The sequence below is a fragment of the Sebastes umbrosus genome, chromosome 16 (genome assembly GCF_015220745.1).
Source record: "Sebastes umbrosus isolate fSebUmb1 chromosome 16, fSebUmb1.pri, whole genome shotgun sequence".
Classification (NCBI taxonomy): domain Eukaryota; kingdom Metazoa; phylum Chordata; class Actinopteri; order Perciformes; family Sebastidae; genus Sebastes; species Sebastes umbrosus.
Genome location: NC_051284.1, coordinates 28088854 through 28109048, shown reverse-complemented (window position 1 = coordinate 28109048; position 20195 = coordinate 28088854). Strand labels below are relative to the sequence as shown.

At 42.1% G+C, this 20195-nt stretch overlaps 1 protein-coding gene across 5 annotated transcripts in view; it reads left to right on the top strand.

Moving 5' to 3' along the window:
- atrn (attractin) overlaps positions 1 to 20195 on the top strand; it is a 170147-nt gene that overhangs the window by 35182 nt on the left and 114770 nt on the right. For all 5 annotated transcript variants that reach the window (XM_037796501.1, XM_037796499.1, XM_037796502.1 and 2 more), the window contains exons 7-12: positions 2379 to 2469; positions 5134 to 5383; positions 7515 to 7698; positions 8713 to 8867; positions 15223 to 15307; positions 19685 to 19911. In XM_037796501.1, the coding sequence (XP_037652429.1) occupies positions 2379 to 2469; positions 5134 to 5383; positions 7515 to 7698; positions 8713 to 8867; positions 15223 to 15307; positions 19685 to 19911 (992 nt within the window). The remainder of the gene's footprint in view (positions 1 to 2378; positions 2470 to 5133; positions 5384 to 7514; positions 7699 to 8712; positions 8868 to 15222; positions 15308 to 19684; positions 19912 to 20195) is intronic.

Here is a 20195-nt window from a genome sequence, read left to right as displayed (position 1 = left end):
TAACACACTAAAGGAAAGGGGAAAGGCACAAAAGCACAAGCATAATAGGTCCTCTTTAACCTACAGAAATATGGTTGGCTTAAAACAGAAACAGTTCTGGGTTCTTTACCCTGTTGGTACCATCGTGCATCCCACCACACAGCAGCTTTTAGGCATTTTCCTGTTGTTTGAGAATTGTTTTCCCCTCCGGGTGTGGGCGTGACTTAATTGTGCAGTGTCTCTAAACCGAGTGCTAAAGTAATACTTGGCTGTCAGGAAGTCCTGTGGCTTCTTCCTGACGGCTCTGATTATTGAAATTCAACAGGAAAAAAGCTGGAAAGGAAAGCTGCTCTGCACAGACAGCTCCGTGTCGAGCAAAGAGTGAAGGATGTAATTAAAACCATAAAATTACAGGATAGGCTGATGCTCCTCTCACCCTGAACTCCACCCAGGAAGATCCGCACTCATCCCCTCGGCTCATATTTTAGTTTTATGGGTTGCAGGCAGGCCGAGGCCCCTTTTTATTTCTGCTCAGTCGGTCACATGAGACTCTGTAGGAGCATTCTGACAACTTCTTGTGTTTGTCACCTTGACATATAGTTGGATTGGACAACAGCATATTTCTCCTCCTCTGTGTAACTGATTAGCTTGTTCCTGATGTAGCTGCAGTGGTACAAAAAAATGCTTTCTTACAGTCTGTGAAACAAAACAAAACCTCCATTAACCTAAAGGTAAGAAACACAGTGAAGGCATGTGATCACTTCTCTTTTTGATGAGTTGTTGGTAGGTTCAGCAGGGTTCACACATCGGAGGTCATTAGACTTTAGAGACTTGATTGTGGTAAATAAAACAATGGTGTCAGGATACAACATGAGCCTCAGTCTTTGTTGTATGATACTTTGGTGTAAGAAGATAAGCAGAAACCATTGACGCTGCACCGGCCAAAGGCATCAGGCATTACATGACAAGATTGATACCACTCTCATGTCTGTCTATTAAATATGAAGCCTGTGGCCGTATTACAGAAACTTCTAAGCTAGACTTTTTCCCATTTCGGTATTGCAGAAGGAAATCGTAACTAAAGTTAGAATCTTATCTTACTTCATCCTATCTTATCTCGGGTTAGCAAATCCTAAAGACTCAATCCAACATTGCTTATCAACTCTGTTACCTAGCAACCAACGCTTTTCTCATCTTGCCGAGCTAAACAACTTTGTAACTGTTGTTTTTCTAATTGAAACACATTAAAACGTACAAAAAATGGATCAAAAACAAAGACAGGCTCTTAACTTCAAGACAGATGAGTTAGAGGTGTTGGTAACATCTGTAGATAAATCCAAAGATGCTCTTTTAGGGAAATTTACAACGCCGCTAATTCAAGGAGATAAAAGAAAGAGAGTGGGCCGAGATGGCACACACAGTCTTCGCAGTATCTGACATCCAATGGATGATGCTATCTAAAAGAAAATAAAGATACTGACAAGTGATGCGAAAAGGAAGGCAGCTCTTATGTCCAAAGAGCAGAAGAAAAGTGGTTGGAAAGTGAAAGTTAGGATAGCTTAATGGTTATCCTCAAATTAGGAGAGTTTATTTAAGATTTTGGGAAGTTATAATGCCTTTTAATACATGTTTCCTATTCTAAGTTAGGATAAGAACATTGGTTAAATGGACTCTATGTAAGAATCAGAAATTGCTTGTTAACAGCGACACCTGTGGCCGTTAAGTCAACGAAAGTCAGCGTCCTGTTGCTCGCGCTTGTGCTCGCTCTACATAGACATGAAAGAGCATCGCTCAAATCAGTGAGGGGACACACGTCAGCTAAAACCACAATATCACTCTATATTTCAGCTGCTTGGCAGTAATGTTAGCTGACCAGACGAAGGTCTCTCCATGAATCAATGCTGATACTGTGTTTTCCTGCTTCAGCCTCCCGACCGCGGTCAGAAGGAACAGGGGAGACACCAGAGATTTTGGTCGGAGACGATAACGTTACTCTGCAGTGTGTAGTGTGCGCGCATTCACGTGAGAGGTGGAGCGAGAGAGAGAGCGAGTGAGAACGAGCGCGGTGTGTGAGTGAAGGCAAGCAGGCAGAGTACAGCATCGACTTCGGCCCTGGAGACCAAAGCTACGGTCTCCCCTGTGTCCTCTGACCACGGTCGGGAGGTCGAAGCAGGAAGAGCCAACAATGTTTTGCAAGACGGGCTTCACTAGATAGAACTTTGCGTTTTTGGTGCTTCCGTGTAGTTTGTGTTGGAGTCTGAACAGCATAGCCACACACAAGCGCGCATGGGACACCGACCGGCAATGATTTATACGTGTAAGAAGTTACAAACAGTACCTTTTAAGAGCTTCTTATATCTGTTCTGTCATCATCTCACCTTTCTGTTTTCTCTCTGCAGGTTTAACCTCAGCAGCAAGAGCTGGCTGACCCTTGACCCCTCCGTCCACACCGTCACGCCACGATACGGCCACTCACTGGGTCTTCATGAGGTACGTGAAGGGAGAAATGATATCTACTGTGAGCCAGGATTAAGACAATATGACTCTATTGCACTGTTATTCTAGAGCATTTTACTCTCATCTGCAGCTCATCTCGGTGTAATATGAACAGGGCTTCAAACTGATGAGAAAAGAAGAGATGACAACTAAATTAAATGGAGGCACTAGCAGAAACACGATAAACTCTGCCGTCCTTTTATTTATGCTTTCAGTGGTGTCTGTCTGGAACTAATATACTGTTTAAATCTCCGGGTTTTGAAATGCTGCTGCAGCGAAGTGGTGAAGCAGTTTCTCCTCAGCCAGAAAGGCTGTTAGCAGCCGCTGATGGAATAATAAATTACAGAGAGGAAGACGCAGTCTGTCTGCCCTGTGGTTTGAGTGTTTGTAACACACCGGTTGCATCACGGCATGTGAATGTGTCTTGTTTACATCTGGAAGCAAATCAGTGTTGATAAATAACGGATAGAAGTGATGTAAGTCTCACAACCGCAGGTAATGTACCGATTCAGGCTCTCAAGCACGCACATGCCCCGACTGGTTTAAGATGCTGCTACTATTCCTCCGACGCTCCTGGAAATGAACAAGCATTTTGTGAAATTCTTTTGTTGAGATGATATGAGGACGTTTGGAGTAGAAATACAGTATGTTGCATCAGGGGTTCTCAAACTTTTTGGAGCCAGGGACCCCCCATTTTCCAAGGATCCCCTCATAATCGTAACTAATTAGACATCTTTTTTGTCTGGTAACATAAAATAAAGGCCTCTCCTTGTAGGAGAATCAACCAAATGCACAAAAAAAATCAATCCTAAAACTGAACAAATCAATTGTGAAGCTCACAAACTGAATTACTGCTTGTAATAACCTCAAGGACCCGGTCTCGAGGAGCTTCTCTGTTCAATACTATCTGCAATTTCTTGCACATATATTATCAAGAGTGCATGAGTGCATTTCACCCAGATCAAGAAAATGTCAGGCTCTTGATATCAAGAGGCATCACTCTGTCTGACCTCCAGACTCTTCAGGTCGTTCAGTGGGGAAAACACGGTCCAGGGGATGATAATAAACTCGTGTTATTATTCAGAACTCAAGGAGAGATGGAAGGTTATTGATGCTCAAGTTGGTTTTTTTTCAAGGAGAATCTCTCGTGGTTTTTGCTTTGTTTAAGTTTCTTTATTAGATTTCATTTGATTGACGGTTCATGATCACCATGGTTCACTAACTCTTCTTCCACTTCTACTTAAACTTAATCAAACCACTTTTTTTATTGACGTGACTGGGATGTAATGTTTCTAAATGTCTTTTTAATTTGTTGGATCTCATATCATCAGCTGTTTTCAGACATAAAATACACACAGGCCTCTGCTCATCTCCCTCCGCTTTCATTATTATTTCTATAAATTAGGGCTGTCAAAGTTAACGTGATAATAATGCGTTAATGCAAATTTGTTTTAACAGCACTAATTTCTTTAATGCATTAACGAAACTTGTGACTTTTAGGTTGTAGCGGACTTAGTTTTAAAGCTAGAGTGAAGATACTAGCGTCATATGAAACTAGAAAAACCTAAAGAATCCATTGGTACCAACCATGTCATACTACTTGTCACAAAGGAGTTAAATAACGCTACAAACTTACGCTAAATTTAGGCGAGGAAAAACTGTCATGGCCATTTTCAAAGGGGTCCCTTGACCTCTGACCTCCAGATCTGTGAATGAAAGTGGGTTCTATGGGTACCCACGAGTCTCCCCTTTACAGACATGCCCACTTTATGATAATCACATGCAGTTTGGGGCAAGTCATAGTCAAGTCAGCACACTGACACACTGACAGCTGTTGTTGCCTGTTGGGCTGCAGTTTGCCATGTTATGATTTGAGCATATTTTTATGCTAAATGCAGTATCTGTGAGGGTTTCTGGATCAATATCTATCATTGTAATGTGTTGTTAATTGATTTCCAATAATAAATATATACATACATTTGCATAAAGCAGCATATTTGTCCACTCCCATGTTGACAAGAGTATTAAATACTTGACAAATCTCCCTTTAAGGTACATTTTGGACAGATAAAAAATGCGATTAACTATGGACAATCACGCGATAAATTGTGATTAAATATTTGAATCTATCGACAGCCCTAAATAATTCAAATGTCAACGTTATGAATAAAGCTTTGAACTATTCTGAGCAGCCCTACTTGGTCATATTTTTCTTTTGATTACAGTCATCAGTGCACCTCGTCTCGTTCGTCTCTGAAGCATCATCTGTTTTTCTTTTCATCCCTCTCAAGTATCTGTCCATTCTGTAAACCTACAGACTGCCTGTCTGAATGAACACCAATGCTACCATGGATGTATAAAGAGCTGATTTGTTTACTGTTCCGCTGTGAAAAAGATGTCAAAACATTAATTCTGCATCACATTCCCCCGACACCGTGTCACACACGCCCCACCTGTCATGCCCCACAGTTTGAGAACCACCGCCTTAGTGTAACTGTTCCACGCTTTGGTTCACTCATAATGAGTTCTGGTCTAGCCTACTACAGTATGTACTGATGGTTAGACTAGTATGTGGACGAACCATGTGTGTTTCAACACATCTACCTCTATATATATATGATCTAATCCTGCTCCGCTGTTTGTCTTTTTTTCTTCCAGGGGAAGATCTACATGTACGGAGGAAAGATCGACTCCACGGGAAACGTGTCCAGCCAGCTGTGGGTTTTCCACATCCAGAACCAGACCTGGGTCCTCCTGAGCCCGCGGCCCAAGGAGCAGTATGCCGTGGTGGGACACTCGGCCCACATCGTGCCTCCCCTCCAGGAGGGGGATGGTCCCATCATGCTGGTTATGTTCGGACACTGTCCTCTGTACGGTTACATCAGCCGGGTGCAGGAGTACAACATCGGTGAGTTGTGAAGCTGCAGGTCCACGTAGTGTTGCGGAGAGACTTGTAGAGAGATTGACTTTCACTTCTTGGCAGTATAAGTTCTTTGGCTACGGTAGACTATCATTATCTGTTACCGGCCTATTTATCTGTCATCTGTCAACCTTTCATCATCAGTAATGTATAAAATATGTGCGAAAGACAAATATCCATATAAAGAGAAGCTGACAGGGGCAAATGGGCGACATATGACAAAACTGAAGTTAGTTAATGATATTGATCTTTATGAATTAGGAGGACCATGACAGTTTGCCACCCATTACTGTCACTGATACGTTTCGGTGTTAGTGAACAACTGTCAGCAGTTCAAAATATGTAAATCTTTGGAGGCTGATGTCCAATTTACAAACAGGTAGGTATATGACATTAAGATCTACAGGCCAAATGCCAACTACACAATCATCTGGACAAAGATAAGCTAGCTAATCCTGCATATCGATATCTTTTGAATCTTGCTCACTGTGCAGTGTTTTGTGTTATCTTTTAACACTTGCAGTAAACAGCCAACAGAAGCCACTCTTACCCTTGATCCTCCAAAAGTGACCGACTAGCTGTCGGTGACGTCACAATCCCATTCTCTATAGCGCTCAACAATGAAAGACCACTTTTTGAACAGCTCATTCATTCACTCCGTTGACGTTTCATAAAATCCGTATATAAAGAGTTTTAAGCATGGAACCATGCCTGCCAGCTACCAGATGAATCGTGGCCATAAAATATTTGATTCGGAGCAAAAATTTTTAAAAAAAGGCAAAGTTACAAGACCGTGTACATAATTATTTTAAGAGTGAAGGAACTACTCGTCCCATAAACAATTGCGAATGGCGACTCCCCGCCGCTGGAAAAAACTTTTAAACTAACCATTTTCAATCCAAAATGAAGACAGATTCAGCAACCGCCTTATTTCTCGCCTCAAATGTTTTCATAAACACATTTCAGTGAACTATTTTCGTAATATAAGAGAAAGTTTACAAACGAGCCGCCATGGTGGTCCGGTTTGAAATCCGGGAGCTGACACCACGGAGCAGCACGTACGAGCAAAGAGTATAGAAGCAAAGAGACGAAACTCCGGTGTTTATTTGACAACAGCCGCTGCCGCCATTTTGGACTGAAAACGCTTATTAAATTTATAATATTTTATTGTCCAATCCAGGCCATTCTGGTAGAATAGAAATAATTTAGTTTTACTTCTGTACGGGAGTTTGTAGGGGGACGTTTTACTGCCATCCGGTAGTCGCGTTCAGTCCAAAATAGCGGAAGTGTAGCTCTGCTGCTGGGCGCTGATGTTGCAATGGAACAAACAATTGACTTTCACTTCTTGGCAATATACGTTCTTCTTACCAGCCAATCGTGGGTGTGGTAAACATTTCCATGGTAACAGCGAGCTCTACCAATCAGAGACACCGCTGTTACACTTAGGGTTGTGGGTAGTGTAGTAATTCTCCATGAACCATCGTTTCACAATCTCGTAGCTCATGCTGAGTCAACCTTGGATGGTTACGACATTACGGCTGATAATCAGATTCCTCCATTCAGAATATGAACGGGACTTTCACCTCCGGAGCCTCGCTGCTGAGCTCTAAGCACCCAACCTTTAGCTGCTGGGATGAAGTTAACGAGTTTTGAACTGTGCTCCTCTAATCCACCACCGCCGTCGTCGTTGGCAGGAAACCAAACTTAATTAAGAGGACTCGTTGTCTTCTAAAAGCCAATCTGAGAAAATGGGATGTATTAACCCGCCGCTGTGGCCGATGGACATGAGTGCATGTCCTATTTGCTCACAAATGAAAGTGAATTGGTTGTTATCATTACCTGAATGATGGCAGTCTGATGCTACTTTTGTACTTGTAATGCAGTTTAGGAACAATAACACAAGTTTTATATTAACTCTGTTCCGCTAATAAAACGCTGTAAACCGAGTTGAGCTGTAATTACTTCCACTTCATCCCTGCTGGGCCCAAAAACTCAAGAGACCTTTCTGAACCTAGCTGTAGTTTCACTTCACTTTCTAAGTGGTGTTTTCATTAAATTATGTTAAACCTGAAGCTAGTTTTCTGTTGCTCAGTAAAACATTGTTTTTGTGACCCTCCAGTCAGGAACACATGGAACATGGTGTCCACGGACGGCGCTCTAGTCCAGGGCGGCTACGGCCACAGCAGCGTCTTCGACCCGAGCACCAGAGCCATCTACATCCACGGAGGCTACAAGGCCTTCAGCGCCAACAAGTACGGCCTCGCTGGAGACCTCTACAAGTTCGACGTGGACAAGAGGAAGTGGTGAGGCTCATAAAAAAAGCGAATAAAAATGAATGTAAATTAATTTCAGTTTTAGCGTTATAGCTATAATATATCACTACCAAAAAAAAGGGAGACATAAATTCTCTCTCATTGAACCACGAACAAAAACAAACTAAAACTCAAACTCATAACATTGTGCCTTTAACCTTGTCATTTCCTCAAGGTTATACAAATGGCAACAAGATTTTTTTTCTGCAATTTATGAAAGAAGTCAGCATTTTAAATTACTTTGGAAACCTTTTTATTTATTTGCTATATAGCTGTAAATATAGATAATGAAGTCATCAGTCTGACTTTACACTGCAGCAAATCTGACATTCAAGGCATCCGTTTATTTTTTTCTTCTCTGTATCGACCACAAAGTTAGTTTTTATTAAAAAAATAACCTAAAATAACCTAAAACACAGTAAGCTACTGTGATGACATTAGACCATAATTTACACTTCTGTAACAGAATCTGAAAACATAACAACATTTTGGCATTAATCAGTAGGACATCAATTGCTCTTATTTTTCTTTTTTTTCTTTCCATTACTTCCGTACATTTGAAATAAATGTCAGCAGTGGTAACTTTAACCCTCACGTTGTTAAAATAAGGAGATATGCTTGCACACACACCTGTTGCATTGTATCTGTATGTTTTGTAAAATTCATTGAAACTTGTGTGCTAATATTAGACGTCTGTATTGTGAAGACTGAGCATGCTACTTGTCATTTAAGGACAGCGTTTTTTTGTTTAAAGGGAAGAATTTAGCAAATCAGTTTGTCTCTTTGCATTATGAGTTCTGAACGTTATATCTTGTTAAAGGGCTGTTTTAATTGTCAGGAACAGGAAGTCAGTTCTGTGGCGTTTTCTACAAAGAAGTTCCTCTCTTTAGTCGCCAAACCAGTTACAGCATGTCGGGGTTGCCACAATAGATTAAAATGATTCTTAAGCAGCCTGAAAGTAACTGCTGAATAAACTGTGAATAAACCATCACTGTGTGTTTGCAGGACGATTCTGAGAGACAGCGGCTTTTTCCGTTACCTCCACACAGCGGTGATAGTGAGCGGGACCATGCTGGTGTTTGGAGGAAACACACACAACGACACGTCCATGAGTCACGGAGCCAAGTGCTTCTCCTCCGACTTCCTGGCCTACACTCTGGGTCAGTAACACACAACAACAACAACAGCAGCAGCAGCTCCTGCAGTCTGTTTTCTCAGCCTCACTCAGGTTTTTCTTTTTTCTGCTCAGCATGCATCATCTTTTTTATTTTCTCTCTGCATGGAGCTGCTTTACATTCATACAGTCACACAGTCTCACACCTGGGAGCTGCTCAGTACAACCGCAGTGTTTTGTTGTTGAACACTGAGCGGCTCCACTGGAGCAGGAGAAGGTCAGATGTCGCTGCTTGATGTACACCGGCGATAAACCGCAGCTCCTTTTTCACGCATAGTACTCACAATAATGTCGGTCTTAAATTTTCCAGCAGTCTAGTGGTTTTGCATGTGTGCACTAACATTTGTAATATCTGCAGGCAGAAGGCACTCATATGTGACATGGTTTTCCTGGATGGAGGAAGTGAAGCTGAGTATTGGTTCTTGGCTTATTTATGTGCATATTAATGGCGTTCTGTGCTGGAATGGCGGGCAGCAGCTTGAAAAATGGAGGGAGTTGAATCCAAATCACCAGACTGGAGTTTAGAATGAAGACGTTTTGAAGGCTTGTCGTGCTTTGTGTACAGTTTGGCTTCAATCAAACTCTGATGATGACATCATATGATCTGGATATTAGAGAGGAATATTCACAGAGACACGCAACATGGTCAAAAGTACGTGGACAACCCTGTTCACATACTTTGTACTTTTTTGGGGACTTTTTTGTGGTCTGGGTTAGCTCCCTTAGTTCCAATTAAAGTTCAGTATTGTAGAAAGTGAAATTTCTCGATTGTAAAATGCATGTACTCAATGTGGACGTGGACAATTCTGCATTTATGCCGTGATGTTCTTACACTGCATAAATGCAGAACGGGGTTTTATTTCAGCTCAGTGAGAGTCTTTACTGCGTTTTGCTGTTATTTACTGTCATAGTTGTTTCTCTCCTCTGATCTCTATATATCCGTTTACGCGGAGCTGAGAGATGCTGCTCGGCAGTCTGCTAGCTTGTTGCTCTCGCTACCAATATTAGCTGCTCTGTTTCAACAATGTTGAGCTGAAAATACGTGCATGTAGGCTGCAAATTCAACCGTGGTATTCTGTCGGGAGTGACTTAGAGCAAGTAGGAGAGCTAACATTATGAGTAAGGAAAAGTCTTCTAGCGACTGTTGTAGTCTAATTTTTGAAAGCGCAGTTCAGATTTTTGTAACTGCTTGGATTAATTGATGAAAAGTAGCCATGTGCAGTAATATAGAAAAATTGAGGATGCGATACATTGAGAATTGGTGTTGTGCATTCGAATCGTTGACAGGTGATAACGTGAGCCAAGCCTTATCACCAAACATCAGTAGCCGACAGACTCATGCTCTTGTGGCTGAATGGGAGCAAATCCCTGCAGCCAGGTTCCTAGATCTGGTGGAAAGCCTTAAGCCAGAAGAGTGGAGGCTGTTATAGCAGCAGTGGAATGCCCATAGTGTTAGAATGAGATGTTCAGGTGTACAAACACTTTGCTCGGATATGTCGGTAACCTGTATAATTAGTTGTCTGTCTGATTTCCAAACTTAAACAAACTTTAAAATCCTTTTAAGTGCCCCCTTAGAGGCTGTGCTGCTCCGCACACCCAACTAGACCAAACAGAAAACCATCCCAAACAGATCCTCAAAACTTCTAACTCTCCTGCTCAAAGCTAATGAGCAAGTTATAGCATGAAATACTTCCCAGGATATTTTATTAGTGTGCCTGATATCTGTGCTTTATTCACATCAGTACCATAAAAGAAAACCAGGTCTCTAGGGGGAAATTGGCAGATCAGATTTTGTAGAACATCCCCTCGAGCTGCGGTTCACTCTTGACTCCTTCGTTATACAAATGTGTTACTTGGTGACATCACAAAGTTATGAAAGAAAGGGCTGGGAGTTCAAGCGAAGCGTTTCAGGCAGTTCAGGAGCAGTGTTTCCATGGGGGAGAGTAACTCCCTTTGCCCTGGACTTTGGGCTTTGTAACTTTGCAGACCTTTTACATGCACAAAAAACTATAGAACACACTAAGCACAAAGCATAATAGGCCCTCTTTAACCCTCAGTTTGTGTAACACAGCAGAGAGAGAGAGTGGTACAGAACGTCCCCCTCATGTGTATCTGTATGCAGAAGAAGCAGATTGCAGGATAGAAGATGTGTTTTCTGTCTTTGCTGGTTAAATCTGACGATCAAACGTTGATTGTTGTCGATCGTGGCGTACCTTTTTTTTTTTGCATTCTAATTATAATCCCATTTAAAGTTCTCTGATATGTCCTAATAGAAGTTAGCGCAGCTTTGTCAGAAAAGCGTACCTCGGCATCCTCATCTTGTAAAACTGCCTGCAAATATTGTTGTAAATTGAGTCAGCCTCCTTCCACAGTGCCGCTGTCATAAGCTGCTCATTAATGGGAGGCTTCAGTCTGTCTGGATGGGAGGCAGAATTCCCTGCAGGCTGCGAAATGGCCCCAGGACATTCTGTTATTTCTGTGTCATTACGACGGTGATTGACAGGCTGGGAAATTGCAATCTCAGGGGCACAAGCACCCCCTCTCCCCTTCCTGTGCAACCAGCTTTTGTTCATGAGAATTGCATGTTGGGACTGAAACATCCACAACAAACGTCCCTCCCCTTTTTCATCGGAGTGGTTTGGAGAACGGATGACGGCGAAGGCCGCAGTTTTAATTTAATTCTTCGCATAGTGTCCCGTTTATACATTCACCACATGTCCTCACTTGATTGGCATAATGAGAGTAACTCATCTCACACCGGTCACCGCGGGAAACAAATTGTTTTTCATGATTTCCCCGGAGACTTCACATTTGAGTCGAACTTTGGAAATTAAAAACTTCAAGTATTGTTGTTTTTCCCTTCCTCAGCTCTTGCCTCTCTCTCTCTCTTTCTCCTCCTCCTCTTCTGTATGATTTTGTAATTGGACAGAAAAGACTGGTAGACTGTTTTCCTCACCCCCACCAGCCAGCTGCAGGGTCACTGTCAGCAGCAGCAGCTCTGTAATTGTCTGGTAATTACAGTCGAGATGGGCCGCGCGTCGAGGACTAATCGCCCTCCTTAACAAGCTGAACTCAATTAGAGAGGAGAATTTAAGGGCTGTCCGCTGTCCTGACATTGGTAGATGGTGTCATAATAAATCCCCCCCCTCTGAGGGACGATGCACCGCTCCACCTGTAGTACCGGCGCGTGACACCAGAGGGCAGTGTCTACCTGTGAATGTGGAAGCTCTCACAGATGTTCCACTCTCCTCTGGGAGACCATGATGACTTGCACTGCATTGTGCTGACTGAAGGTGATGTACTGCAGTCACTGTTCTGTCTTCCACAAGCTTTGACCTTCAGCCTCACATGCCAGGTCTTTTTGTTGTTGTTTGTACAGACTCATGACAGGTGCAAACTGTCACATACTGCTGCAGCTTCAATTAAACACAACCCTGTGTTACCCTTATTCATTCATTTCTTTACCTAGTAAGCATTTATGTGATGATTTGGAGGTCAAGACCACTCGAGATTTGGGTTAAAACTGGGCTAAACCTGACATCTAGGTTACACATACTGTAACTGTTGTTTCAACAGCATTTCAGTGACACAATTACAGTACTTAAAGGAATACTTCACCCACAAAATTACCATTTGTTTATCAATTACTTGCCCAGTGTTACCTTGAATTCTTGAAGAAAACTTTGTTTTCTCTCATGCCTCCACGGTTTGTCCGTTTACAAGCTTTCACACAACTCGTGCAGTATAACCCAAGTCTCATTTAACAAATGCATATTCACTAAAACGAACTGGATAAATGAAACTTGGGTTATACTGCATGAGTATGATTAATGATTAATGGATAAGTGAGAAAAAACACAAAATGTATCACAAAATAATGTTCACTTTCTTTATGACTTCTACCTTTACGTGTGAAATACTGGATGCTTTCACTTTTTGGTGCATTTAAAAACAGCCCAAGAAGAAAAAGATCCCTCTTCTGTAGAAGTCATTACAATTTAATGTTCACATTAAGGCTTTGATGGGGGGTCACGAGCCAGAACAGTTGGGAAACACTGGTCTAAACAACTTCAACCTTAAATCAAGCCTGCTTGTAACCTGTCCTATACGTCTAGCTGTCGTTTGACACTGCGAAGCACTAAATCACCGTTTATAGTGCACCTACTTATTCCTGTTCAGGGTCATCTAGTTCCTGTTGGGCCCGTCAACATTGGGAGGGAGGTAGAATCGGCATTCAATCATATTTTATCAAATGAATCCAGTACAGAAATCTGCTTATCGGATCTGTATCCTCTCAAATCCCTTATCGAATCTCATTCATTTAGCTTTAAACATTTGCAGGTAAGTTATGAATAACAAGTGACTAAAGATTTTAGACCTGTTGTCACTTTTTGTTGGCTGAGAAGAAGACAGAACCACTACAGATTTTAACAGCAGCTGAATCGATGTCCAGAACCCGTAGCTACAAGCTGGAAATGAGACGGAGCAGCAGAGGAGATTAATCTTACTTTTCAACAAGCTGCTTGCTCTTAAATACTGCAGGTCCTAATGCAGAATTAATAAGTCCACAAGCTTAAAACATTGATATGATAAGCATACGAGTTTAACCGGGAGATTCTCCGAAGATTGATGTGATGCAATCAGCTGGATAATTTGTCCAGCTGACTGAAAACAAACTGAGAAATGAGACAGACTTACTTGTAGAGAGCTCCTCAGCCAGACAACATCATTAAGCTGTTAATTAACAACAGCAGACATAATCTACCAGCGGGTGATGTTTGTCATTTCAAGTTTAACTTTACGTGACTATACATGCATTATGTACAATGCATTATGTATGCATTGCTCTTTGCTTATAACAAAAAAAAAGGAGGAGCAATAAAAGCTATCAGGCGGCGACAGATCAGATGTTAATGAATCCAGCTGTTTTGCCAACCAGGAACCGGATCTGAAATGGATCCAGCTACCAGAACCCGACCCTAGAGGAAGGTGAGGAAATACCCTGATCAGGCTGCGAGTCTATCACAAGATCAAAACAACAGAGCAAACACCTCTGTAGTCAGTTTAGAGTTTCTGTGTCTCCTTATTTTCCCTTCTTAAGTCAGGTTGAGGCGTGAATGGATTACTGAACAGGCTTACCGGGCACAGGCACAAAGAGCCAAAGTGTCCTCCAGGTCTTCACCTACAAACCTAAAACGACTACAAACTAAGAGACCAAAACAACTACAAAGAGACACAAAGAGACTCAAAACAACTACAAAGAGATACAAAACAGCTACAAAGAGACACAAAGCAACTACAAAGAGACACTGATGACTACAGAGAGACATAAAGCAACTACAAAGAGACTCAAAATGACTAAAAAAGAGACACAAAATGACTACCGAGAGACTCCAAATGACCAGAAAGCGGCACAAAACAACCATAGAGACACAAAGCAACTCCAAAGAGACTCAAAATTACCACAAAGAGACACAAAGCAACTACTAAGAGACATAAAATAACTACAAAAAGACCAAAACAATTACAAAGTGACACAAAACAACAACAAAGAGACTCAAAATTACAAAATAGGCTTAACAACTATACAGTTGTTGTGTCTTGCTTCTTCGTAAGAGATGTGGTCGGGCATTTTGCATATCTGAACCATGAGACTGAGGCCAAATGGCATCATGTGACGGACCCATAAGTTGTAATTCCGTTTGGCTACTATGTAAAATTTGCTTCAAAGCCCAGCGCTCTTCTTGCGGGCTTGGTCTGTACCCAGGGGCCCATTGTTTCATAAACCGCCAGTGGGTGGAGGGAACCAAAGCGGAGCCAAAGAGATGGCTGCACATCCTTGTGGTGTAGTTGTCTAAGATGCAAACCACAGTCTTCCCGGGTTTGATCCTGGCTCGGTGCATTTGTCCACTCAACTATCAAACAAAAGGCAAAAATGCCTTTTGCAAACAATCTTAAAACAACAAAAACAAAATGTCCAAAGCTGGGAATTGAACTCACAATTCTCGCTGTGAACTACAAGCGACAACCGCCTTTATTCGTCGCATGAAACCATGTTTTATGAGGTGTATTTATTTCCACATGCCAGAGACACACATGCCTGGCTGCATTTTCCCTGCATGATTGCTGCTCCTGTGGCCGTCAGGCCCCTCGGTGTCTCGGTCAAGGACACTTTGCCTCCGACCGACTCATTGATTGACACGAGGTTATGAGCTGTTAAAGGTCTCGCTAACCACCCATGGCATGTCAGCTGAATTTCCAAGTGCCGAAGACACGTATGATTTAATGTGTGTGAGCGGGTCAGCACGGTTTGACCTCTCTGTGTCATCTTTTCATTCCAGCATGTGATGAGTGGACGGTGTTGCCTCGACCGGACCTCTACCACGACGTCAACCGCTTCGGACACTCGGCAGTCTTCAGTGACAGGTAATCATTTATTCAGCACTTCACTAAAAGGCAGAGTTGCAGAGTGCTGCACAGAAAGGCTTTATGGATAATGCGGAGAATTAATGAAATGAAAACAAAATAAGATAAAAACAAAACAAAGGATCTTATCTAAGATAACCAGCATTCATTTTAATGGCGTTTTATTCCTCCCATAGAGTTCCACAGACTTGTAAAATCAATGCCAACGAGCACTGAAGATATAAGATATGGTGGTTTAACACTTTATGCTGTTTCTTTCCTTTTAATCTGCCGCTAATACATCGGAAATATACACCTCTTGGTTAAAATAGGTAGTGAGTAAGAGGGGAGAAATCTGCAGTGCGTATAAACATGTTCTCAGATGTTCAGGGTTAACCTGATTTCTCTCAGTAACCTTGTTTCTGGAGTGTAAACCAGGATGACAGCTTTTATTTCCACCGAGGCCCACTCATATTTAATTATGCACTCCTGGTATTTAAAGACATGTTATACAAACAAACATGTTCAGTACGAATCTGCATCAGATGTAAATATAAGCCGGGATGTAGTGTTTCATATGCATACGTTTTACATTATGAGACCTACCAGCTTTTCTTATGGGAAATTACAGTATTCTTTCTTTTATTCATGATCACATCTCTGTGTGCTTGCATCGCGGGGTGTAGGAGCGACATTCAAACTGCGCACTTTCAGCAGAGGCTAACTCTCTGATATCCACTATTTGGTGGTTGCTCCTGAGAAAGTAAAGCTCATTACGGGGTGTCTGAAGTTATGAATTGAAAGCTTTGCTGGCAGACGAAACCACAAAAGTCAAGAGCAGATTACAGAATTGTGTTTTTACAAGTATTGACTGGAGGATTTCATTTAGAAAGAAGTTCTCAAAATCGACATGGTGTTGCTTTGTGGGATCAAAACCTTCGACGCTGCATCACTTGATGAGGGACAAACACAACACGGCGAGGTCACGTCAATGTCACTATAACGCAGCTAAAGATGTGACTCTGAAATCCACTTCATGTAGCGTAAAATGCAACTATAATCCTGCCTATTGATATCATTTAAGGCTATCAACGATTAAGTATTTACTAATTAATTAATTTCATGATTGTCCATAGTTAATCGCACATTTTTTATCTGCTCAAAATGTAATGTGAGATTTGTCAAGTATTTAATACTCTTATCAACATGGGAGTGGATAAATATGCTTGCTTTATGCAAATGTATGTATATATTTATTATTGGAAATCAATTAACAACATAAAACAATGTCAGATATTGTCCAGAAACCCTCACAAGTACTGCATTTAGCATTAAAAATATGCTCAAATCATAACATGGCAAACTGCAGCCCAACAGGCAACAACAGCTGTCAGTGTGTCAGTGTGCTGACTTGACTATGACTTGCCCCAAACTGCATGTGATTATCATAAAGTGGGCATGTCTGTAAAGGGGAGACTCGTGGGTACCCATAGAACCCGTTTACATTCACTGATCTTGAGGTCAGAGGTCAAGGGACCCCTTTGAAAATGGCCATGCCAGTTTTACTCGCCAAAATTTAGCGTAAGTTTGGAGCGTTATTTAACCTCCTTCTCGCTAGTATAACATGGTTAGCACCAATGGATTCCTTAGGTTTCATATGATACCAGTATGTTCACTCTAGCTTTAAAACTGAGCCCGCTACCACCAAAAAAACGTTAATTGCGTTAATGCATTAAAGAAATTAGTGGAGTTAAAATTAATTAACTTTGACAGCCCTAAAATAAAATAATCCTAAATGTCCAGTGTGCAGATGCTCTCTGATTTTCACATGAATCATGTTATAAAAAATGTATATATGATCAGATAAAACATTTCAAATTTTGTAATCTTTTTTAAAAGAAATGTGGGGAACAATTGCAAGGTGCTTGTTTTACAGTATTTTAATTCAGAAAAGCACCCACATACTCTGTTGACAAAGAAACTCTGACGTCAGCCCGTCATACTGTAAACTGTGTGGAGGAAAAAAGGCAAACACTTACAACCAAGGCCGACTCACAGAGACGGTATAACTGGAAAAAAAAAAACTTGTTACCATGGAAAATGATCCTTTGTGTGTTCATACATGACATTTCATTATTAGTCTGCGGTATGAAATAGATTGTGATGGGGACGGCGCTGTGAATAGAAGAGATGACTCATCGCTAAGCATTATCTGCACCGCCAGCAGAGCGAGACACAGCGATCCATATTAAATTATACATCCTGTTGTAGGGAAACGCATCAAATATTAACATGAATCACCGGCCCTGTTTGAGTCAATCCTCACTGATGACTCCTGCTCCTCAGGAGCAATTAAGAGTTTGTTCAAGCATTCCTTCATTGATCCAAAGATTCAGATTCAACGCGACCACAGACAGACTTTAGAGCGGTGATATTAAGCTTTATTTGAACAGTTCTCATTTGGGAAGAACTCCTTTCAAAGCACTTTACAGTGAGGCTTGAGCACAAAATGAAATACATAATAGGGAGGACAAAAAAAGGAAACGGTATTCCGGAGGAAATTGGTTACAATTAAGAGGCATGCAAAGATGCACTCTAAGAAGTTATTCTAAAGACAAAGGCAACGTTTTAGTTTGACTGTTAAAGGTATAACGTGTAACAGTCGTTGGTTGCCGTTTTTAAACACACAACTTTCAAAGTTGGCATCTCCTTCTCGGCTCAATGAGCGAGGAGGGAGAGAGAGCAGCGATGGTGGAGCAAGCTATAGAGCGAATGACGAGAGGGAGCGGCAATACAATACACACTTCTAGTGGGACATAAGTGATGATTGAGAGGGATTATTCTGTATCAGTCTATACATTGTTTTTTAGAAAATTCCTGCATATTATACATTTTTAAATGGAAAATAGTGATGTTGTGAGTGATTCACGGATAAGTCAAACAAATAAGAGAAACCCCATTTAAGCCTCTTTGCATTGGCCTCCACTTGATTTTAGAAGTTTTACTCTTTGCTTTTTTTAGCTGCTAGAAAAAGTTTTTTTCTCCTGGCAGGTTGTGTTGGAGTAAAAACCCCTGCTGCTGTTGAGTCTTTACATGCGGAGCTTCCCGTTGAGCGCCTGGTAGCGTAATTCTTTTTCTCACTGTGAATTTTATTTTATTTGTTTCCCCCTGAGCCTCCTGATCCCCTTTACGTCGTCAGGCCCGGTAAGTCTGTGCATTAAAGCGGCGGTGGGAGGGGGGACGACAGTGAAACACAAGCTGTCAAACTGTCCTCAAACTTGCGGTCATTATTTACTTCTATTGTACTTTACTTTGCTATTGTTGTCCAATGAGAGATGAGGACCAAAATCTGACTTCAAGGATTTTCCTTTTTATTGAAACGGCTACAAAATGTGCAATAATCACATTAAATAAATTACACCAATAGCCCATAAGAACACATTTAATAAATAAATAGACTGTGGCCTGTGTCAACATCTAAAATAAAAGACCTGGCTTTGTTGAGACTGGCTGTCTATTGATCTCCTCTGCTGTGTTTCAGCACCCAGGACAGCGCCACACCGACACACACACACCCTCTACACACAACCAACAGCGCTATCTGTCAGAGAATAAATAATAATTATTATTTTTAATGAATAATGTGGGATTAGTATTCCTTATTTCATGGGCTATTGGGGATTTTTGGGGTAATGCATAAAAACAACAAAAAACAACACAACACAATGCATTCAAATACTGATTTGGACGTCGATTACCACGACAGTTGAAGTGTTCGGCTCAGCTTTAGATCGGTCTGCGCCTTGTCACTTTTAACTTTTCTAACTTTCATACAAACTTTCATCGTCTCGGTCGTCCTTTGCTTCTCTGCAATGACTCTCATCTTTTAAATGAGAAATAAAGGAAGCGGCTCACTTATGTGGCCGCCCCGAAACTCTCACGTTCTCCTCCTCCTGATCCGGGCGCTCAGCAGGACGTCCACAGCGAACAGTTTGAAGTGTGCCCTCTGTGATCCGAGGGGATGTTTTGATCAGACCGGCGCAAATTACACATCCGCCCTGCCCAGCCGCTACCACCGGCACACACAGCCACACACTAATCCATGCAGCTGAACAGAGGCCAGTGGAGAGAGATGTTCAGAAAGGCCAGCATCCAAACACACACACTCACACACAGCAGGGGGGGTCTGTCAGGTCCATCTGCACAGGAAGAGAGCGCTTGTTGGGGATTTAGCAGACTTGTGAGGCAGGTTGGAGCCCAGAGAAGAAGAAGAAGAGTCTAAGCTTCTAAGGTCGAAACTGGGGAAGATTGCGGGGCATAAATCGTCCGGTCTTACTACCTGAATCCCTTACATCTTCTGCTGCCCTGTTAACACCTTTCCTTTTTTTTGTCTCGCAGTGCGATGTACGTGTTCGGCGGCTTCAACAGCCTCCTGCTCAGCGACGTCCTCATGTACACCTCGCCGAGCTGCGCCGCCTTCTCCAGCCCGGCGTCCTGCAGCCAGGCCTGGCCGGGGATCTACTGCGTCTGGAACAGCACCCAGGGGACCTGCCTGCCCTGGGAGAGCAACGCTATCGGAAGCGAACAGCCGCCGCAGCTACCGGCCTCCTGCAACACACGCTCATGTAGGTGACACCGCCTTTCGCTTTGAAATCCTGCACTGCCATGTGAAACTAATCCGAGATTATTTTAGATCCTCGCTGTCTCTTTCTCGAGTGTCTGCAGAACTCATCTGCATTCACAGCGCTGATGTCCGATGGCACGCATAAACTGGCAGAAACGGCTTGTTTGTCACAGACTGCCAACGCAGTCTTGCACATCAGAGGAGGAAGAAAATGGCAAAGGAATGTGTCACCAGGGTGTTTTTTTTGTGTGAAGGTTGTTAAAATGTAGAAAACATGGCCTTCAT